Here is a 24,207-nt window from a genome sequence, read left to right as displayed (position 1 = left end):
TGTGCAGAAATGTCTGACTTACAAAAACCAGTCAATCAAAAAGCCAGCTTAAGGAGGGAATAAAAACCAAGATATTTCAAATAAGAAGTCTGATTCTTTGTTCACTGGACTGGGTTCTCTCTAACAACCCCTCTCTCTCTCTCTCTCTCTCTCTCTCTCTCTCTCTCTCTCTCTCTCTCTCTCTCTCTCTCTCTCTCTCTCTCTCGCTCTCTCTCTGTTTCTCTTTCTATTTCTCAGTTAGAGGACGACATTGTGGCTCGGCCGAATTACTTCACCACTATGAAGAACTTTGCTCTCCAGCAGCCTTCAGAGGAATGGATGATCCTCGAATTCTCCCAGTTGGGCTTTATCGGTGAGTCAGAGCCAAGTTCAGTGAAGCTAAGGTTTAAAAGGGCATATCCTCTGAAAATACTGTATTTCTGTGATTGATACGCTGTAATTTGCTCTCTGAGGACATCTGTGTGAAATCTGTACTTTTCTGAGGCTCAACAATGAGTGAAAACTCAACATAATTGTATGAAATACAGACTTTATCTATAGACCTATTCAGACTGGATTAGTTTTGCAGGGTTGAGTTGGCTAATGTAATTGTTCCCAGAGTAGCTCTGGGATTTTAGTCATTTGAACAGACTGTAAATCTACTTCATTCAAACGTGTACATCGGTTCCACGTGATTGAACTGAGTAACAATAACACAATTAGTTTTCGTAGATTCAACATGATTTGGTCGTATTTTTAAAACCCTTTATATAATCAGAGCTCACAGCTGAGCTTTCTCATGAAATCTCACAACATAATTGGTAGTTGATGTAAGTCTCTCTACTTCATTCATTCTAGCAGTTAAGAGTTTTAATTAAGTTTAGTATAAAAATCTAAGGACATTTTGTTGAGAAACAACAAAATTTCACAGATAAAAGATTTTTATGTAAAATCTCGGTGAGATTATTTGCCTGACCATCTATCCTATCTATACTCCATATACAGTATGTTTCTCACAGTATATAATGGAATCTGTATCGGCGTGTTAATTCAGTATTTTAGCATATATCCTGTCTGAGTTGACGTTAGTGTTGGTGTTACAGATTCCATTTGTGCTAAGAACAATAAAAATCTTGGCAACGTTTAAAAGGATGTGACGGAGTACCGATGCTTCATGGGGTGTTATTACTGTAGTTACGTTACTGAGTTCCTGGCACAGGTGAAGTACAGATGAAGATGAAATACATTACATAACCTGAATTTTATGGTCACATGACCTAATGTTCAAGCATAACATGTGCAGCTACATGCTATACTTTACAACACATAAATTTCAGAACAAACAATTCGTATGAAAATGAGATTAAAATGTATGTATTTTTTTTTGCATAACAAACTTTGTGCACTTCATGAAGTCACGCCATCTCTGCAGTTCACCCTTGACTATAACCAACACACAGCAGTGCATAGGCCATGTCCCAAATAGTAATAGCTATTAATATATAGAAATGATCATAACATTACCAGTTGTAGGATTACTGTAGGAGACTCACGAACAACAGTGTCTAAAGTTTTCACAGACAAAAAACAACAACTTCCTGCGAGCGGTAGTTTTGTGGGTAGAAACACCTTGATGATGAGAGAGGTCAGAGAGGAATAGACCAGACTCCAGTAATTCAAATAACTACTGTTTACAACCAGGATCTGCATCTCATATCACTTAACACAAATAGGGAACACTGAGGTGAAGACCTACAACAGCCGGATTCAGGTTTCACTTGTGTCAGTCAAGAACAGAAAGCTGAGTCTACTGTGAGCACAAACGCAGGCTTGTCAACACTTTCAGAGCTCGTAGTGCACAGTGAGTCCCACCAGCACCTGCAAATATCGAGAAGAAAATCCGAGATGGTGAGGTTCTTAATGGTCGCCATCTCCTGCATCTCCTGTCACTGGCTGTAGGCTAATCCACATGCCAATAATAAACAGCACAGTACGGTTACAGATTACAAGGAAGACATTCTACTGTAGTATACATACTGCTTAAAGTATATTGTGTGTTTCATTTGACTTAAAAACAATATTTTTCAAATCCGAAATGTTGCTGTTGACCGAGCACACACAGACCTAGCATGTAAGAGCCTTGCTAAATAAACTGCTGTGTACAAACAGATATTTTATTCCCCTTCCTGCAGATATTCAGTGTCACACAACTTACACATGCAGACTAATGAATATTAATGAATACTGGTATCTGATTATGCATATTAATGACTAGTGCCAGTGCGAGTTCTGTGGCTGTAATTTGGGCAGGGTAGGCACCTAATAATGACATGTTATCCCTCCAGAGCCACAATTACAGTTTGTATTTAAAAAAGAATGTTTATATAGTTCAGAAGTAAACATACAGAAATAACTAATATTTACATGGAGTTAATAAGAAAATGTAGTTCAGACTTTTTGAAGACAAGGTATAATATTATGCTTTTTAGAATGCGTGCGTGTGTGTGGTTCTGTGTCTATGTAGGTTGTCGGTTTTTTGTGCATAGTTTGCCATTTTTATGGTGGGATTGTGTGGGTGTGCATATGTGGTTGTATATGTGCGTGTGCGTGCGAGTGTGTTTGTGCTTGTGTGTGTGTGTGTGTGCTTGCGTGTGTTTGTGTGTGCGTGCATGCATGTGTCTGTGTGTGTGCGTGCATGTGTGCGTGTTTGTGTGAGTATGCATGCATGTATGCCTGCGTGTGTGTGCGTGTGCATGTGTGTGTGTGCATGCTTGTGCATGCGTGTGTTTGTGTATGTGTGTGCGTGTTTATCAGCGTGCGTGCGTGCATGTGTGTGCATGCTTGTGTGTGCATTTGTGTGAATGTGCATGTGTCTGTGCGTGTGTGCGTGTGTGCATGCATATGTGTGTGTGTTGAGAACCGAATTACCAAATACACAAAATGTTACTATTGATGAACATTAGGAAGAGGCATAGAGAATTTATTTATTCCTGCTGCTTCTTTACACAGCAAGAGCTCTAATCTAACATGCTAGTCTTATGTTCCAAACCCTTATTAATGATCACAGTGCTAAACTTTGTGCCAATACTTTTGTGCTGAATCATTCTAACATCACTGCCTCTGCTCAGGAATTCTGTAGTTCCACAGCCTTCATCTGAACCTCTGAAGTGCGTCCTTCTTTAACAAATCGACAGTCGGACTGATTGATCCATGGCATGTTTGATATGATAGCTAATTATCTTAATGAGAGAGATCAATGCTGGATCTCCCAGTGCAATACACTGATTGGATACTATCGACTGAAAGACCACGTGTGTGTGTGTGTGTGTGTGTGTGTGTGTGTGTGTGTGTGTGTGTGTGTGTGTGTGTGTGTGTGTGTGTGTGTTGGGGTTGGGGTGAAGAGAAAAAAAATCCTAGCATTTCAGTCATGTGAGTTTTTTTTTTACTTTTTTCGGGCCAAAGGCTAGATATATTTATTCTCCTTACTTCAGAAGACAATAAACAGTATGTAGTAAAAAACATAAAAACACACTGAGATCTTTATGTGCTGTCCCCTGAACTGCTGATTCCACTTAAAATGGCAGACCATTTAGCAAATCTATTTTCTATTCTGGAAAGTGCCTCAAAGCATTTAAGAACACTAGCAGCTCTTCACGTCCAGCTGGTTAAAGGATCCCAGGCTGTTTCATCCAGAGCAGAAAAACTCTATCATTAAAGGGAGGTAGTATGGGAGTAATTCAATGTCAGCTAACTAACTTTTGCTAATGTTAGTAATGCTTGCTGTCAAGATTAGCTTTCCTAGCTTGCATAAGTCAAGTCAAGTCAAGTCAAGTCACCTTTATTGTCACATCACCACGGCACATGTGCCTTGGTGAGTGAAATTATTGGGAGCGAGCTCCAGACATTGCAGAACCATTTACATACAGTAGTAACATAACATAAACATAAATAGAACAGTTTACAGACAGGTTAGAAAAGTAAGGTAAGTAAGAGGTAGAGGCAGATTTGTCTTAATAAAGGACCGATAAAATAAACGCTGATGCAGTCATGTCCTCAAAATGGCAACGGTGTTAAACATACAGTAAAGAACGTCTGCTTCTTTGTTCTGTCTGTCAGATGATCATGCTTTCTCCTAACAGAGGGACAGGGTGTCCAAAAAAGTACAGGAGAGACACCTTTTAGGAAAATTAACACTTATTTACAAAACCTCCTCGACATGATTGCCATTACTTTGTGGATCACAGCATTGCAATCACTTTGTGAAACTTCAGGTCTCACTGTGGAAACTGTATAGTGTGTGATGCTCTTGCCATGTGATGTGTGTCCTGTTCATTCATCCGAACCTTGCGACAGTTCCAATCCAGCTATGAGAACCATTTCAATATTTGCTTTATTTGTCAAATGCACTTTTAAAAACTATCTGAAAAAATCTCTAATATAAACTATGACAGTATGAAACATTTTGGAAGACATTCGCTAAAAAAAATCAAATAAAATAAAAAATAATGTTAATTTTCTCTAGGTGTGGAGACTTTTGAGGCACGCTGCAGAATAAAATGAATCCAGCATATGGTCAATGTTGATTAAATTCTGATTGAAGTCAAATAAACAGCTCTGACATCACCGCTCATCTCAAGACCTGAGAGACAAAAGCAGTTTGTATTGGCTCTGATCATACGTTCTTTATTTCCGTAGAGGTTCTTTTGCCTCCGGTGGATTCCCACAAGTTTTCCGTGACCTTTGATGCTCCTTACAGGCAGGGTTGAGTCTTGTGACTGGTAAACAGCACACAGCAAATTGCCTAAGGCCTGCACTGTCACCACAACTCCGTTTGATTTTTGAGCAGCAAGGTTTTCTGGAGGAGACGAATGAAGAAAGCTTATATTAAAGATTTGTTTTTTTGTATATGTAAAAAAAATAAAACATGTCATGCTTTTAACAGCAGTTCTCCTGTGAATTATATATTTTAGTTTTTTTTGTGCAGGTTCATAAAAAAGCTGCAGTTTGTACAGCATCTGAATGGCCTCACAACAAACTATTTAACAAACTACTGCCTTGTTTTTTTATACCACATCACTGTTAGAATCTAGAATCCGATTGGTCCGAAGATGTTGAGTAATTTTCTATAACAGCAGGGTTCTGATCGCGTTAAGGTTTGTAACCATGCGCTGGTTCGAATATGTTTTCTTATAGTAAATGTTAATGCATTCTTGTAGACTGTACACTTAATCTAAGACTAATAACAGATATAAAAATGTGCTGTTATTTAACAATGTATAATCATTGACCTAGTGAGGATTTCTTATTGGGAGCATTTATAGAAGGAGTTTCCTGTATCAGCACTTAGTAACAGCTACAGCTCAACTTTAGGATACTTCAAGGGCTATCAGGAGCACAGACTCAACCAATCTGAACAAAAAACAAAATAATTAGAACAATATAATCACCAGGGCAAATATACATGTAAATTATGTGCTGAGAATTGTACCTAGTGACGACATTCTAAGAAAATTCTTAAAAATGTGTGTGTTCCCTTAAAATGAAAGAGAAGATCCTAGTAAAGATAAAAGTTTTATTCCTAAAGCATCTTAACCCTCCTAAAAAGTATTAGTAGTGAGGAGGACTTTTAAGAGGCTTAAGTGTTTCTTTAGCTGAGGAGAAAATGGCCAAAAGGTGAATAGGGAGAAGAAATGTATTGTATTCAATATTTAATAATGATAGAGTTAATAAGATGCTACAGATTAGATCGTGTAGGGATTACGTTCGTGACTGATCATATTAGAGATACGCTAACATCTCCAAAACAGAGCCGAAATGTCACAGCGGCAGAAATGATGTACTGTAATTTGGCTCTATGACATTTCTGTGCTGTGTCGAAGATGTTTACATTTACATTATATTTATTACATTTATAACATACAGATGTTAGCACATCTCTTATATGATCGGCCACGAACGTAATCTTTACACGATATAGTCTAAAATATCTTAACATAGAGACAAAGTGACAAAGGCTTATAATAGACCAGATTTTAAAAGTTCTACTTATTTTTTTATTCTGAATCAGAATCAGAATCAGAATGATCTTTATTGCCAAGTATGTTTTAACATACGAGGAATTTGTTCTAGTACAGTAACTCCACAGTGTAAACAGAATGGCAATGATAAGACATGAACATGTATATAATAAAGACAGTTGTATGTACAGTGGAAAAATGTGCAAATTGAAATATAAACGTGCAAATTGAAATATAAACGTGCAAATTGAAATATAAATAAGTATGTGTAAACAATGTAAGAATAGGGTTTGTTCTGTGTATGTTAAGTGTTCATAAGATGTGTGTTAAGTGTTCATCAGATGGATTGCTTGAGGGAGGAAGCTGTTCCTATGTCTGGTCGTTTTGGTGCTCAGGGCTCTGTAGCGTCGACCAGATGGCAACAGTTCGAAGAGGGAGTGTGCTGGATGTGAGGGGTCCAGAGTGATTGTCTTTGCCCTTTTGCTCACTCTGGAGAAGTACAGATCTTGGAGAGAGGGGAGAGTTGTGCCAATGGTTCGCTCAGCAGTCCGGACTACCCTCTGTAGTCTCCTGAGGTCAGATTTGGTAGCTGAGCTGAACCAAACAGTCACTGAGGTGCAGAGGATGGATTCGATGATGGCAGTGTAGAACTGTTTCAGCGGATCCTGTGGCAGGTTGAACTTCCTCAGCTGGTGAAGGAAGTACAACCTCTGCTGAGCCTTTTTCACAATGGAGTCTATGTGAATGTCCCAATTCAGGTCCTGGGAGATTGTGGTTCCCAGGAATCTGAATGACTCCACTGCTGTCGAACAACCAATCACAGTCTTCAAAAGAATGTGTCCTACCTAGCAACAGGGCTTAAAACAAAAGTTTTTGTATTATCCTTGCTCACAGTTGCTCTGAGATCCTGAATCACTCTTAAGCTAAGTTTCCTAGTTAGAAATTTTTAAGCTAAATTAAAAGCTCTCTGAGATCATTCTAAAAATCTTTATGAATACAGGCCCTGGCCTTTATCCAGTCTTGATCTCTGGTGGTGATGGCCACAGATTCTGTTCTTGGCTGACAGGAGTGGAACCTGATTTGGTCTTCTGCTGTTGTAGCTCATGGTTTGATGTGTTGTGCTTTCTGAGATGCTTTTCTGCTCAAAATTATCGAGTTCTTATATCCTTCTTAAAGGCTTGAACCAATGTGACCATTTTCCACTGACCTCTATTATCAACATGGCATTTTCACCCACAGAACTGTTGATTTTTTTATTTGAGTACATTTTAGACTGTTGTGTGTGAAAATCCCAGATCAGCCGTTTTGGAAATCCTAAAACCAGCTCATGGGGCACCAACAATCATGCCATGGTCAAAGTCACATGTTTTAACCATTTCGATGGATAATGTGAACTTTACCTGAAGCTGCTGGTCCACAGAGAGTGCTTATTTGGATTACTATAGACTTCCTGTCAGCTCAAAGCATTCTGGTTATTCTCTGATCTCTCTCATCAACAGTGTTTAAGCGTGCAGACCCTCTACACACTGGATGTTTTTTATTTTTCGCACCATTCTGTATAAACTCTACTGTGGGTGAAAATCCCAGGAGATTAGCAGTTTGTGTATTACTAAAACTATTCCAGCTGGAACATGATCAAAGTCACAGAGATCAGATTTTCTCCATTCTGTTGTGTGATGTGAACGGTAACTGAAGCTCTTGAGCTGTATCTCCATGATTTATGGCATTGTGCTTCTGCCACATGGCTGATTAGAAAACTGTACCTAATTATTCCTAATAAAGTGGACAGCAATGTATAATCTGTGGATTATTTGTCCATTATCTTATATATTATAAACTGTCTTTTTTATTTATATTTTTTTATTGTTCCTTAGTTTATGTTGCTAATGACAGCAGACAGAACGTTTCCTGCGTTCAGTCCACATTTTATTCTCACCCGATAATTTTGGGCTGACTTTTTAAAACTTTTTTAAACTTAAAAAAAAAACAAAAAACAAGCTAGCAACTTCGGTGGATGTGATGATGTTGGCCGATCATCAGTAATTCCAGTCTCACTCTCAATGATAATTCGACAGCAAACAGAAAACGATGTTTCACAGATACATACACTGCTACAGAAATTACAGGGGTTGGTAGGTTGGAGTGGTAAGGGGTAGTAGGACCATGCCTGGGGCAGTGTGTGCACTGCATTCGATATGTATTGATTTTCTTTTTCACATGCTCAAGTATTGGTATTCACACACTCACACCCAAGCACTTATTGCTTCCTTCTTTCAGTTCTGAGCTCCTTTGTAAGATTGTCCCAGTGCTGTATTGAAAATGAAACATAAAATTGATTTATTTTACACACACACACACACACACACACACACACACACACACACACACACACACACACACACACACACACACACACACACACACACACACACACCAGCTGGCATGTACCAGCATTCAAATCTCTAATTATATCTTCCTGTCACCTGTCATGAATGCTAAATCTGTTCCCAAGTCATCTCATTATAGAGAAAAGAGTTCTTTAAGAGCAGAGAAGCAAATAAGCCCCGATGGATGTTTCCTGCTTCCTGTGCTGTCAGTTAGCGTAGTAGCTAGCTATGCCTCTCGAACACCACAGCTAGCAGAGCTTCGTCCTTCTGCCAGACAGAATGACGCAGAATCATGTCTCCTTCTGACTGCCTGCCGAGCATCACTGTTAATTGGAGTGGGATGGGTCGACAGCCATGACTGAGCTCCACACACACACACACACACGCACACACGCACACACGCACACACGCACACACAAAACCACAACTACTTCATCATATATTCTGTCTAAAGGAACTGGATTTGATTCCCCCAGGTATATTAGCATTACTTAGCCCTGCTGTGACCATGCTCTGGTTCTCCCAGCGAGTGGGAAGTTTTCTTATTCTGTCCATTCTATACTTAACACCCAGTGCTGACAGTGTTCCTGAATAAGTCTCGTCAGCTTTCCTCCTCAGCCTTCTGTAGCCATGCTGTACATCTTTAGTTTTATGCTAGAATTATTGCAAGGATAATTGCATGAATATCTTTAGTAGCAAATTTTTTAGTAACTTATTTGGAATATAATGTCTGTAATGAATAGCTGTCCAGTATGGGTGTGTCTGTGCTCATGATAATCTAGGTTTCTTGTTCTTGACTGACAGAAGTGAAACAGAGAAGTTCTGAGATGCTTTACACCATAGTGATAAAGAGTGAATTTGAGTTAGCATAGCTCAGATCAGTCTAGCTAGTCTGCTATGATACATCTCTCCTTATACAATTGTCACTTATTAGTATTTTTGTTGTTGTTGTTGTTGTTGTTTTTATACCATTCTGTGTTGACTGTTGTGTGGAAGTCCCAGGTCATCAGCAGTTTCTGAAATGCTGGTTAGGAGGCTATGCTGGCTAGGTCACTCACTAGTTAGCTGTTATGTTGCTAGTTAGTTTTGGAAGCTTGCTAGATTTCTCAGGCACAGCTTTTACTGTAGAGCAGGGGTCTCCATACTTATACGGAAAGGGCCGGCGTGGGTGCAGGTTTTCATTCCAACCAAGCAGAAGCCACACCAGAGTCTACTAAAAACCAAGCACAGCTGATTAAACAGGTGTAATCAGGTGTGGCTTCTGCTTGGTTGGAGTAAAAACCCGCACCCACACCGACCCTTTGCGGATAAGATTGGAGACCGCTGCTGTAGAGTAGCCCTGCCCACATGTTCTAAAGCTTTGTGTTGAATTTTAGGATTTTTCTCTCTAACATCGTGTGGAGTGGGAGAAACAGAGAAAGAGAGAGAGAGATTGAGAGATTTAAGTACCCTTAATCTTATAATCTCTTATCACTCTAGTTACATAACTCAGATGATGTCTGTAATCTTATTACTGAGTTCAGCACACTAAAGCAAATATAATGGATTGAGAGCAAATGGAAGAAACAAATATTAGGAAAGGAGGATTAAAAGTCAATTCCGAATTTAAAGTTGTGAGATTAACAAGTGTACAGCAAGCACAGTATTATTACAGAGTAGGAGTGTCAGAGATAGATGATGTACCTGAGACAGAAGGTCAGGAGCTGTGCGTGGTCTTTGATCGTACCTTTCTTAGTTTGCGTGTGTGCGTGTGTGTGCATTTTCTGGATCATCTCCGGGTGTTTGAAGGAGAAAGTGCATGAGAATAGTTATATGAAAGCTTGATTGGTTGAAAATTTATTCCAAACACAGCGTAAAAAGGACATAACCTTGAACAGAAGTCAGTCAGAGAGCGAGAAGCTATTAAATTGACCTCAGTAAAAGCAGGTTATTGTAGAATCGATTACTCACTATGTATACTCTAAAAGACCTATTAAAGTTTCTGATATGATGGTCATACATTCATTTGTGCACAGCTTAACGTTTCTTGTAATTGATCTTTTTATCAGCTAATTGAGTAACTTCAGTGTTAGAAGTGTCGAATGTGAGTCTCATATATTTTCAGTCATTTTGTAGTGCTGGAGATTGCTGTGACATTAAAAATGTTAATACCGCTACCCAATCTAGGCTTGAGTTATCCATCTAAAAGGGGATCCAAGAAAGTGCCTTAATACGGTTTATACTTTGGTATTAAATAGAGAAAATAATCATAAATTGCTTAAGCTCAAAAATCTAGAAGCAAATTATATACTATATATAGATGTAGGGGGCACGGTGGCTTCGAGGTTAGCACGTTCGCCTCACACCTCCAGGGTTGGGGGTTCGATTCCCGCCTTGTGTGTGTGGAGTTTGCATGTTCTCCCCGTGCCTTGGGGGTTTCCTCCGGGTACTCCGGTTTCCTCCCCCGGTCCATGGTAGGTTAATTGGCATCTCTGGAAAATTGTCCGTAGTGTGGGATTGCGTGAGTGAATGAGAGAGTGTGTGTGTGCCCTTCGATGGGTTGGCACTCTGTCCAGGGTGTATCCTGCCTTGATGCCCGATGACGCCTGAGATAGGCACAGGCTCTCCGTGACCCAAGGTAGTTCGGATAAGCGGTAGAAAATGAATGAATGAATGAATATATAGATGCAATTTACTCCACACAGATGAAGGCATATTTACAAATCCACCAAATTGAGAAATTGAATATAGGAATAATAAACAACCATCAAGGAAGGAAAACATGTATAAATGTCAACGTGTTTCATGTCTTTAACCCGGATGGAGGAATGCGAACACGTTGTAGATGGCACAGACCTAGCTGAGTGATGATGAAAATGTAAATGGGAAGAAGCACAGATGATGTCTGTTTTGCGAAGTTCCTTTAGATCATTAGTGCCGATGTAGCTCCAAAAAAAAAAATCATTATAATCAACAGCAGTGAAATCTATAAAACTTCCTTGAAGCACTTCCTTGGGCCACCGCGTAAATATCAGAAGGCCAAAAAACACGCTAAAATATCAGAAAGCCGCATTAATTACAGTCTACAAAACTTAAAAAGTCAATCGATTTACACAGTGAAACACTTTCTCAGTCTTATGACCATTAGCCTCCTACATGCGAGCCTCAGTACACCATTGCTTCCTCTTCCAAACATCTAGCCCCATCTTCATCCCCCTACCCGAATTACTGTTTAATCGCAGTTTAGCAACCCTAATATACAGGTGAACATGATACCTAAATGTAACAGGGGTGGACAGTGGTATATATTTTGAATATTATTAAAATCGAATGTATACTCTGAATTTAATGAAGTATTTCCTGAATAAGTAGGTCTTCAACCGTCGTTGGAAAATAGCCAGTGACTCAGCTGACCGGACCCCTAGGGGAAGTTCATTCCACCACCTTGGTGCCAGAACAGAGAAGAGTCTTGTAGTATACTTGCCTCTTACCCTGAGAGATGGTGGACCCAGTCGAGCAGTGCTGGTAGATCTGAGGGTGCAAGGTGCAGTGCAAGGAGTGATGAGGGCTTTGAGGTAAGAGGGAGCTGGTCTGTTTATGGCTTTGTAGGCCAGCATCAGTGTTTTGAATCTGATGCGTGCAACTACCGGAAGCCAGTTCAGGGATTGCAGCAGCGGGGTGGTATGTGAAAACTTAGGCAGGTTGAAAACAAGCCATACAGCTGCATTTTGGATCATTTGCAGACGAATTGCATTCATAGGTAGACCTGCCAGCAGTGCATTGCAGCAGTCCAGTCTTGAAATGACAAGAGAGAATTAGCTTGGATCAACATCCTATTCTGTCAGTTTAAGCATTCAGTCAGTTTTATCAAAGAAAAATCTATCAGGAACTGTGCCAGTTCATCATATGCAGTGACCGTCTCATATCATACAATGTAGTTAGCCCTGTAGCTAGCAGTGCGCATCCGACAGCACATAAGCAATACACTACAGTGTTAATGAGCGTCCTGACCCCATTTCTATAGCATGGTTTACTATGTTGGAGTTATCAAAGACTCAATGTCTCATTAGCTCATCAGCACGTCCATAAAACGTTTTGATAGCAGCGAGCTAGCCAGCTAACATCAATGATCACGATTATTATTAAATTATTAAAGTATTTTTGTTTCACAAAACAGCAGGCTGTATGGACTGCATTCAAGGATTAACCAAACAGTGTGGTTATGTTAAAAGATCGAAATGAAATACTATATAAACTCATTTAAAGCAGTGAAGTATGTATAGCTGATGTCTGGTTTGATGAGACTATCCTAATATTTTGAGGCAAGGGGTCATTTTGTTTATCTCAGTCAGTGGTGAGAAATTCAGAGTTAGAGCTAAATTACATGATGGTGATGGAGATTATAATCAGCTAGTATCAAAGCTATTATGGTTATTATGTAGTTATTATAGTTCTGGGTCTAATTGAGTTGCCAAATGAGAGGAAAGTGATTAAACAGAAGAACAAACAAACAAAAACTAGCTGGTTCTGCTAATGTGATACACAATCTGTATCTGGATGATTGGAAAGGTCTGGATTCAAAAAGCTCTAATGGGGCCTGAATAAATGAATATGATGGCAATGATTACATTATATTGTTCTTAAAATGAAATCTGTGCTGAGATCATAACAGAGTTCTTGGAAATTCTTTTATTCCTTATCTTGGGAAACCCGTGCATTAGATTTGGTAGAAATTGATGGTCATAAAAATAAAACAAAGAAGCCAGAGATTAAATTTCTAGTTTCTACAGTTTTATATGAAGATTTTTGGATTGAAGAACTGCTGGCAGAGCAATAGCTTCTGGGATATGCCCAAGCAATAATATTACTTAGGACTGCCAACTGTTTGCCCACTTAAACTAATCCAAAATAAAATAGAAAATACAATGTGTATTTACCTTTCTAACCAAAAAGAAGAGAAAAGGCAATCATCCTGAAAACAGAAGGCACTCGCTGTGTTTCTTCTTTAGCGGTGTGTATCCGAGCTGCGATCCCACAGGATCCAGCAGAAAACGTTGCAGGAGTTGTGTGGCTTTTATATTCACTAGGGAAGGATCTTTCAGTCAGATATGAAGCACACGAGAGCATTTTTATTAACATTTTTACAGTTACTACTGAGAATTCTAAAGCAGTCCATGCTGTCGATATATGAAACAGACCAGATTTCTCAAGTCTGACGATGCCTCTGTTCTCATACGCAAACACACTGCGAAGACGGCGGGTTAGGAATTCTAACATTTAAGAATAAGTCTCTTTTGTTGTCTTGTCCTTGTGAAAAACCAGGATGCTGTTTGGAAAATATATTTCATTGATCCAATCTAAGCATACAACTGAGGGTTCAAGGTCTTGCCCTTATGATACACAATGTACTGTATTTATACCAGGGTTATGACAGTTAATTAAAATCAGCAAAGGTTTTAGCTTTAGAGCTGTTTTGCTTGTCTTGCAGCTGCTATTGACATCTCTACTCATAGCTAGGTTGGAGTGAGAGATTGTTTTCATGTCTCAGATCATGGCTGTCAACAATAATGGTGACATGATTTTAGCGCCTCAGCTTGGTTTGTTTGGGTTGGGGATCAGCTAGAAAAATTCTGGAAACAACCGTGTGATAGGAACTGATCAAAGCATGCAAATATAAGCACATTACATTACAATGAGTGAGTGAGAGAGTAAGAGTGAGAGGGTGAGAGTGAGTAGGATCATTGCAGAGGACCAATAGAAAAGAAATGCAATGTTTGTGGTGAGTTCACAGTACTCAGATGTGACTGACAGGCAGGTGTGTGTGTGTGAGAGAGAGAGAGAGAGAGAGAGAGAGACTGAGTATGGAGTACATTGTGACTAATATAAATGGGTTGTGGTTAGACATAACGGATCCACTCTGCTGATTTTATTGAGTTGATTTCTGTAGGATTATTGTGCAGCTGAATTGCTACGGCTGTAATTGCAGAAACCCTGTTTTCCAGTCATACACTATAAATTGCACCATGTACGCCGGCCTGCTGCGCGGGCTAAAATTCGGAAGCCAAACTGTTGCCATGGAGACGGTGTAGGATCACTTTTCTTTCCCAACAGATCCAATTTCATTACTCACACAAGACGTGATGTCATGTTTGTGATTTAAGTTAAAGCGTCTCTTGTTGCTTTCCCTTCCACCTCTGGAGAGAGGCTTCAGATGTATTAATGTGAAAATTAAATTACAGTTAGAGCTGCTGGGTGACAGTCTTCTTCTTCTTCTTCTTCTTCTTCTTCTTCTTCTCTCTCTCTCTCTCTCTCTCTCTCTCTCTCTCTCTCTCTCTCTCTCTCTCTCTCTCTCTCTCTCTCTCTCTCTCTCTCCTTGTCTGATTGTATATATCTCTGTCCCTGGCCAAAGCTTAAAGCAAGGGCACATATCAAGGCGATTTTTGTGTCTCTCTTCATATTTTTACTTATAAAATGTGACTATAAAATGGTTAAATCACATGAGTTTCATTATTGATGTTATACTTTGATACAGCCTTCACTACCGTAATACCAATTATCTATATCCGCTGTGACTCATGCGTACAAGCGCAAGCAATAGTAAAATAAATTGGAAAGCACTACTAACAACAGGAGCTTACAAAATAGCATTACAGCCAATAAGGCTAAGCTAAAAAAAATAATAATAATAAAAAAAATTCTGCAGCAGCTCTATTTTCAGTAAAGGATGAATCATAATGTCATTATCTTCTCATACAGAGGACTAGATTACGTCATGTTCTGTATATTAATGGTGTGTGTGTTGTGTTGGTTGTCACAGGGAAGATGTTTAAGTCACTGGATCTGTCTCTCATAGTGGAGTTCATCCTGATGTTCTACAGGGACAAACCCATTGACTGGCTGCTTGACCACATCATGTGGGTGAAAGTGTGCAACCCAGAGAAGGATGCGGTATGCGCTCTCTCTCTCTCTCTCTCTCTCTCTCTCTCTCTCTCTCTCTCTCTCTCTCTCTCTCTCTCTCTCTCTCTCTCTCTCTCTCTTTCCTTCTCTCTTACAGACACACAGATATTAGACTCTCACTCGCTCTCTTTCATTACAATCATTTGTTTGTTTAATTATTCACTCTAACAATCATTACTCATTATTATGCATAATGGTATAATTACTCTGGACCGATTAGTCACTATAGTCACTCTTTAGTCTGCTTGCCCGTCTGTTGTCTGTCTGTATCCTTTACTCCTTCCTTCACTGTCTTCTCTCTGACTGTCTCTCTCTTTCTCACAAACAATGAAGCTCCATTTTTCACAAATGAAATGTCAGCACTACATCAGTGAATTAGATCGAGAACCAAACCATTACATAATCAGAGTAAAAATATTAATAACAAAGGACTGAAGTCATATTTCTGTCTCTGAGAACACGTTTTGTCTGGACATCATATTAGCATTTGCTCTTACAAAATAGCACATATTTGATTGTCGAGTAATCTTTTGTTTTCTTCTCAGACTGCTTGATTTAAATATAAAGTATATAAACACTTCATTTACAGTTCTTGTTTTGGTCCAGCAACTTTTATATATATATATATATATATATATATATATATATATATATATATATATATATATATATATAAAGCAATAAAACATTTTGTACACAATTAAAATATTACATTATGTGTATGTAATGTACATTATGTCATTTTAATGTAAACAATTAACATATTTTCAAGTAAACTTCACATATTTTTTTTCTTAAATCCGACTGATCAGATATTCCTTTGTTTTCACTGAACAAATCCTGGTTTATTGGACAGGAACCAGCAATGTTTTCTCACATTAGGCAAGTGAAAAAGTGCTTCATGATGGAGTGATTGGGGTTCCTCTGAAAAATATTTGCCCCAGTGCTCACTTGGTGGACTTTCACTATGGTTACTCACCACACACACCACTGTCACTACCACTTCATCTTAACGTTCTCTTCAAAACACTGGAGCTTCTGTTCTGTTTTGGTTCCACAAGTCCAAAACTATCCACCTTAAGATATGACTTGTGGGACATGGATGCCAAAAATGAAATGCCAGATTGGTGTTTTTATCTTGAATAGGCAAACGGCATCAGCCGTGCTAACACATTTATACCTGCCACACACTGTCTATGGAAGATCTGCTACACCAGTTGGAGGTTCTGGTAGCCTGTTTGTTCAGGTTCCCTAGTGGTACAAACGCTGATGTCTACAGTCTGCAGACTACTGTGCAAAAAATAATTCATGTAATAAAAAAATAGCAATCATATCAACAAAAACAAGCTGCATGTCGTCTTTCAAAGCAATAACCCAACTAACCGAATATGAAACTTGAGCTTTCTCTGTCTCTTTGCTGTGGAGCATTTGATAAGTGAACCGACACATCGCCTCAGGACTTGTTTACAGCTTGACGGAACATGGCCAGACATTTGGGACATCATAAAACAAATAAATTTACCATCGGAAAATTGTGTCCCAACAAGAAGGCAATAAACAACAGCAGGAGGGTTGGTAGAACAGTCATCATCAATATCATCATTTATTTCATGTACTGTATTTAAATGGAATATTTATAAACCTCGATGTATCAATAGGGACAGGAAGACTAGATTGGAATAAAAAAAACAAAAAAAAAAAGGACATTAGCAGAACAAGATATATATGGGCTGTGTGTAGAGTGTGTTTTAATCATGTGATTTCTGTGTGTTTTCTACAGAAACACTGCGACAGGCAGAAAGCAAACCTGCGCATACGCTTCAAGCCTTCTCTCTTCCAGCATGTGGGAACACACTCATCTCTGGCTGGAAAGATCCAGAAGCTCAAGGTGTGTGTGTGTGTGTGTGTGTGTGTGTGTGTGTGTGTGTGTGTGTGTGTGTGTGTGTGTGTGTGTGTGTGTGTGTGTGTGTGTGTGTGTGTGTGTGTGTGTGTGTGTGTGTGTGTGTGTGTGTGTGTGTGTGTACAAATACAAAGCTCATTTTCTTCAGAGATGTACTGCTGGGCACTGCAAATGCCACAGACTCACTTGGACAGACAAGAGATAAGAAGACACTTATGTATTATTTGTTCACTGGATCATTGCCTTGCCTGGCAGAGAGCGTTGTGCTGTGGCACTCAGTGTCAGCGTGATCCTGCTCAGTTCATGTAATATTGATTTGGCTTTCCTCTGCTGCCTGGTTGATGATCAGAACAATCCTAACCTCGGGTGAAGCCATCCATATGCTGTCTTCTAGTCTTCTTTTACCCACTTATCCTTCACTTCTTCTGTCTTCGTAAAATTACAGGACCTCTATAAATCATAGTGTCTTTCTTGAACTCTGTAGGATAAGGACTTTGGGAAGCAGACTGTCCATAAAGGCCACGCTAACCCGTTAGCTGAGGTCACCACCAGTCTGAAGACCTATCAGCACTTCACGCTGGAGAAGGCTTACCTGGGCGAGGATTTCTTCTGGGCATTCACGCCTGTGGCTGGAGACTTCATACGTATCCGCTTCTTTACCCCTGTCCGCATCGAGAGGTACACACACACACACACACACACACACACACACACACACATTTTGTGTGATGCAGACACTATTTTCTCCTTCTTCTACTAATGGCACATACTTAAAAGCTGCATCAAACTGTCTTTTTCAACAAAAAAAAAAAAAAGGAACAAAAGGGAAAATTGAGAAGTCACAGGAGTGAGAGTATACCCCTTTAGTGATGCTCTCTCTGCATGGACAAAAATATGCTAAACACTTAAAAAAAAAGAGAGAGAGAGAGATACAATTAAATCCTTGATTAAAAATGGAAAGAATATGGCACAAAAGTGATGCTGCAATGCTGAGGCTCTGTCCCAAGGCCATGAGTCTAATGAAGCAGATAAGAGTCTAAGAGTAACGCTTAACATGATGCTACCACCACCATGCTTCACTGTGGGGATGGTGCTCACAGGGTAATGAGCAATGTTGTGTTGCTGCCATACCTTGTGCTTTGTGCCAAGACCATAAAGTTACATCTTTCTCTTATCAGAGCAGAGAATCTTTTCCCATTTTTACTCAGCCTCCAACATTCAACATTTTGTGCGCAACATTCAACATTTGATGACATAGATTCCCAAATAGGTTCATTTCAATTACTGCATAATTACTGCAGTAGCTACAAAAGGTATTTATATAGCACTTTTATCAGAAGTCCACTAGAAGGGCTTTTGAGTTTGAACCATAGAGAAACGTGACTCAGCAACAGACTGTAGAGATCATGCCTCAGGCTTAGAAAATAATAGCGGATAAAATTAATGGTGTATATTTTTTTCAGCAGCAGGAGCTTCTTTCCCATTCTGCATCTTTCATAATGCTGTCATGGTTTATCATGGTGCCAATTTATACTCTAGCTTTCTCTCTCTCTCTCTCTCTCTCTCTCTCTCTCTCTCTCTCTCTCTCTCTCTCTCTCTCTCTCTCTACTGGGTCGATCTTAGATCTTAGCACAGATTCTTTTGCCGATCTGAGTGGCAGAGCAAAACACTGTGGTCTTTGATTACCGCCACTTTACTGCTTATGACCAGTTACAAAGCATCTGCACATCACTCCCTCGACCCCCCAGCGAGCCATGCTCACAGATCATGCTATAACATTTTGAGCATTAAATAAATCCAACAACCCAGATGTCCAATTCTTTATTTAACTGTCGACCTAACGATCAACAATGAAGAGCCCCTTGACTTCAGGCCAGTTGGACGAGAACTAAACCGGATGTCAGTCTTAATTAGCGTTTTTTGACCTTGACTGATGTACAGCTTTGTCTGCTGCCTTACTTTATTAAAGGCGTGTCTTTCAAATGTTAAAAGAAAAGAAAAAGTGTTTTGACAAACATGAGCAGATCATTTCGAAATGGTCACATATTGCATATTACAAGGAACAGCGTTCAAGTTCGAGTTGAGAGCGGCATCATCTGCCGAGCGGTTATGTAGTTCTGCCAAAGCACGAAACTCCAATCACGTTTTTGTTGAACTTGTTTAAAAAAAAAAATCAATAAATGACTTTGTTGTTGGTTACAGATAAAATCTGAAACACTGTGGATAAATGTAAGAGTAGAGCTGATTTTCACTTCAACAAGAAATGATTTTACGTAATGATGGATGTCGGGCTGTGAAATCTCTGGACACTAAGTATGCATTTGTCTGTTCCTGTTCTAGTTGCTGAAAAAGCCTGTCATGATTGATTAAACTGAACTTTTCATCGTAGTTTATGCCTCTGCACAGCCAAATAGCACACCCCTCTTACTGCATACTGGCTGTCTGGTTTAAACCTAGAGAAATGTCACCTGGTGTTTTTTCCAGTCTTCAGCTGAGCAAGCTTGTGCTTAGTGTAGACTCGCGTTCATGTGTAGGGCTGATGGGAGTAGAACCTGATGTGATCTTCTGCTGTTGAGGCGCACCAGTCTCACGCTTCACTGCATTGTGTATTCTAATATGGATGCTTTTCTGCTGTCCTTGGTTGTAAAGAGTAGTTATTTGTGTTACCTTAGACTTCCTGTCAGCTCGAACCTTTCCCATTATCTTTTACATCATCCTGTATAATCTAGATGAAGTAGACGTCTCTACGCAGTGCCATGGTCGAAGTCCCTGAGAGAACATTTTCTCCATTTTGATTTGAGCATAAAAATAAACATTATGCTCTTGACCTGTAGCTTGCATGTATCATTCATGCGATTTCCCTGCTGCCAAAGATACTAAAAAGTGTGTGGTATGGATTACAGGTGAGCACATGTCCAACAAGCATAGCTGTGGCTCGACCCTTCTCTTGTTGCTCCTGAGCAGATTCTGTGTGCTTTGAGCTCATTATAGCTGCTGCATTGGACCTGTCCTGAAAAGACTTACTGTACATCAGACAGAACAATTTGTGAGCATATTATTACTGCGTGAGTTGATGAGAGGGACCGGGTTATGAAAGACGATCCTGTTTGAATTCATAAAGGCATATAATCAATCCCTGCTTTAATATTACTGCAATGGGATGCGGTATTTTAATTGTATTTAATTGTATTGATTCCATGTAGAATTGTTTAACTGGTAATTAGTAAATATTAAGGATGAGAATATGACAGGAGGTGCAGAAAGGTAAACAACGTAACGCAACAATGATGTGATACAGTCTGACACACTAAAGACTCACTGTTACAGTCACAAAGATGATTATTTGTCTAGAACCGGTCTCACTTTCCTGTTGTATACTTTTCATATCACATCAATTTGCAGATCATATTCATTTGTTTATTAAAGAATTACTTATTTGTTCCTAGAAACGTTTCATATTGTGGCACATCTGCAAATCAAATAACTTCCTCCTATCAGTTGCTGTCAATCAGTGAATGAAAAAAAATCACAGCGCTTTTCTCCTGAAGTATGAAGTTACAGCTCTAACTGTAATACTTTCAAAAGTGCTAAATAATCGTCTCCTTACAGACAGTTTAACCATGGCACACAGTTTATTATTGGTGTAAAATTGCATAGAACATCCACCACACAAACCCCTTAGAAATTAACCGCTAATCTAAAAAGGATAACTTTTATTAGAATGAGTGTGTTAATATGGCTTGAAGCCGGTTCCATGTGAGAACCCACCAACAGTGTGGCGTGAAAATTATTCCTCTGACACAGAGATGCATTGTGTTTTAATTGACATCGAACATCTTAATACCACAGAGAAATCACAAGAACTGTTATTATATATAAAAGGGCTTTTCTCCCTCCTATTCAACTGTTGACAGGAACCTGGTTGTCTTGCTGTGTGGAGTGCTAAAAGATTTTCCTCTTTCATACATTCTCCTACACACACACACACACACACACACACACACACACACACACACACACACACACACACACACACACACACACACACACACACACACACACACACACACACACACACACACACACACACACACACACGTTCACTCAGCTCAGCAGCTTGACCTATTGCTCAATCTCTATAGCTTTAAGCTTACAGCTTTACCTTTACTCTCTTCCATTTCAAATCCTCCAATCCTCCATGGAAAGTTTATATAAGCCTAATGGAGAAGTCATTGAAGCCTGTGGCAAGTGAGAAACATCTAGCTATCACTCTGAGTGAGCCCAGGAGGTCATTTTAGAGTCCAGCTCTCAATATGATTATGGAAAATGATGTCTTCCTTACTCTGCAGCGAAGGTCCAGACGCTCCGACTATTCTTCTACCCTTTAGGGACATATGGATATCTATCTAAGATAGGAGAGATGATTTTAAGAGCTAAATGCACTTTCGATTTGCATTTATTCACTTGGCAGACTATCTAAAGCCACTTAGAATTGAAGACGAATCCTAATCCAAGCACAAAGATGTTATCTTTTTTTCAACCACCTGAACAGAAACAACTGAATAAGAACTCTAGGAAAAACAAACAGAGACTAGAACATTGTCATCCTATCGTTTATCCTCATGTTATACCACAGTGCTGGTGAATTCTCCGTTCTGATAGGTCATATTTAGTTTCAAGACAAGGACAGCTGAGTCACTGGCTATTTTCAAGCGGCGGTTGAAGACCTACTTATTCAGGAAACACTTCAACTAGCACTTCTTTCGCATTTAAAAAAAAAACAAAAAAACTTTGACACTTTTTCATTGTAACTTTGAACAAATGTTTTAAACTCATGTTATCTTAAGTATGTAACCTAGTGAGCCAGCATTAACGTATTCAATGCTAGAGATTTAAGCACTTACGTACTTTCCTCTGGATAAGGGCGTCTGCCAAATGCTGTAAATGTAAATGTAAAGACAAATCACAGGATTATATCATTCCCTTTTGTCTAGTATATTAACACACACAGAGTCAACACGAACAGGTTAAAAAGCCGATATGGTGATGTGTACGTAGTGTTTTTTTCAGCTCTTCAAATTAGTCTCTGTAAAATTGTTCCTTTTTGTTTTCTGAAAAAGGAAAGTCTTCAGGACCAAAGGCTTTCCAGTGTTTTGGTAACATAACAAGCTGAAAGGAAGCCTGATAAAGAACAACCGTTTAAAGCTGCTACATGTGATAACAGGAAGTAGCGGGCAATTTGGTGAGGTATAATAAGAGGAGTAAACCACTTCAGGACCTGCTGTTGTTGAAAAAGTATCAATGAGATTAACATGAGTGTTGGAGCTTTTTTGGAGGGTTTTAAGTGGAAGCTTCATTTAATGTGCAATAATACAGAGCTGGCAATCCAAACTTCTTTTATTGGGGACCAGATGGAGAAAAAATATGCCATTGTGTGCCAACAGGCTGGCTCGATTGCCAATATATTGCTCTTTAATTCAAACGACTGGTTTTCTAAACACTTGGCTGAACAGAAGTGTATAAACAAAAATATTACAGATTTCACCCAGTCTGTATTCCTTTATTATAGTAGCTGATCAATGCCAAATAAAACCACGATTGTTGAAAAAGGATTCATTCTGACCACCTTCATTGGAGGAAACATAAATATAGACTTATTTTTTTTAGGAGAACTCAGAACTGATCTTTCTAAGATTTAGTTTTGCATGATGCTGACCTCCAGAGTTCAAGCCAGGAACTTCATTCTAGTTTCTTTATAGCAAGACAAGTTTTGGTTAAATATTGAAGTAGCTGTCAGATTATTTAATACAAATAACAAATAATAGATAATAAATCCAAGGGCAAAGGATCAGACATGACTGATCTATTCATTTACTTTTTTTTACTTTACCTTTTTCCTCAATGCTATTTGTGTGTGCGTGTGTGTGTGTGTGTGTGTGTGTGTGTGTGTGTGTGTGTGTGTGTGTGTGTGTGTGTGTGTGTGTGTGTGGCACAGGTATTTCTTCCGCAGTGGGAACATCGAGCACCCTGGAGACAAGTTGTTCAACACTACAGTGGAGGTTTTGCCGTTTGATGTGAGTGTGTCTCTGTTCACTCCTACACACAAACAGCTAATACTGTAGAACACACACCTCGGGGCAAACAGTCTGCTCTGGGGGAGCAAATGTTGTCATCTTTAAAACCTCCAATATGAGAAATATGAGACATTTGTTTCCTAGTGGATCCTGGTGGTAACGGAAGTATTTAATGTTCTGTCAATTTTTATGGATATTTAAGATGGTCTGTGTCGAGTGTTGGTTTTGTGTATTTATACAGTGCTGGACAAATCTTCAGTAGCCCTGTGGACAAGTCAAAGCTCTGATGTGATTCACAATACAGAGTTTTAGTCAGCCATAATCAATAATAAATAAATAAAAAGTAGCTATTGGAACTTAATGGGGGGAAGGGGGGGCACGGTGGCTTAGTGGTTAGCACGTTTGCCTCACAACTCCAGGGTTGGGGGTTCGATTCCTGCCTCTGCCTTGTGTGTGTGGAGTTTGCATGTTCTCCCCGTGCCTCGGGGGTTTCCTCCAGGTACTCCGGTTTCCTCCCCCGGTCCAAAGACATGCATGGTAGGTTGATTGGTATCTCTGGAAAATTGTCTGTAGTGTGTGAGTGTGTGAGTGAATGAGAGTGTTTGTGTGAACTGTGATGGGTTGGCACTCCGTCCAGGGTGTATCCTGCCTTGATGCCCGATGATGCCTGAGATAGGCACAGGCACCCCATGACCCCGTACTTCGGATAAGCGGTAGAAAATGAATGAATGAATGAATGAATGGAACTTATGACTTATTGTGAGCTGGTTAGCTAATTAAGTGCAAACTAAGATAGATGAATGATGTGGCAGCACACTGTGTTTACGCCCTCGACAAACAGTCAGCGTTTTGTTTGCCAGGCTTTCAGTGATGATGTGGTCCTTTAGACCTCACATCACGCATTTCAGTTTGGC

The 24,207-nt window shown here is 39.5% G+C and overlaps 1 protein-coding gene across 2 annotated transcripts in view; it reads left to right on the top strand.

Annotated features, from left to right (window-relative positions):
- Positions 1 to 24,207, top strand: part of mgat4b (alpha-1,3-mannosyl-glycoprotein 4-beta-N-acetylglucosaminyltransferase B) — a 125,667-nt gene that overhangs the window by 92,074 nt on the left and 9,386 nt on the right. For both annotated transcript variants that reach the window (XM_047802411.1, XM_027154751.2), the window contains 5 exons: positions 238 to 352; positions 15,180 to 15,310; positions 17,100 to 17,207; positions 17,704 to 17,897; positions 23,215 to 23,293. In XM_047802411.1, the coding sequence (XP_047658367.1) occupies positions 238 to 352; positions 15,180 to 15,310; positions 17,100 to 17,207; positions 17,704 to 17,897; positions 23,215 to 23,293 (627 nt within the window). The remainder of the gene's footprint in view (positions 1 to 237; positions 353 to 15,179; positions 15,311 to 17,099; positions 17,208 to 17,703; positions 17,898 to 23,214; positions 23,294 to 24,207) is intronic.

This window comes from Tachysurus fulvidraco, chromosome 17 (genome assembly GCF_022655615.1).
Source record: "Tachysurus fulvidraco isolate hzauxx_2018 chromosome 17, HZAU_PFXX_2.0, whole genome shotgun sequence".
Classification (NCBI taxonomy): Eukaryota; Metazoa; Chordata; class Actinopteri; order Siluriformes; family Bagridae; genus Tachysurus; species Tachysurus fulvidraco.
The sequence above is the reverse complement of the archived record's forward strand: the minus strand, read 5'-3'. Positions and strand labels throughout refer to the sequence as shown.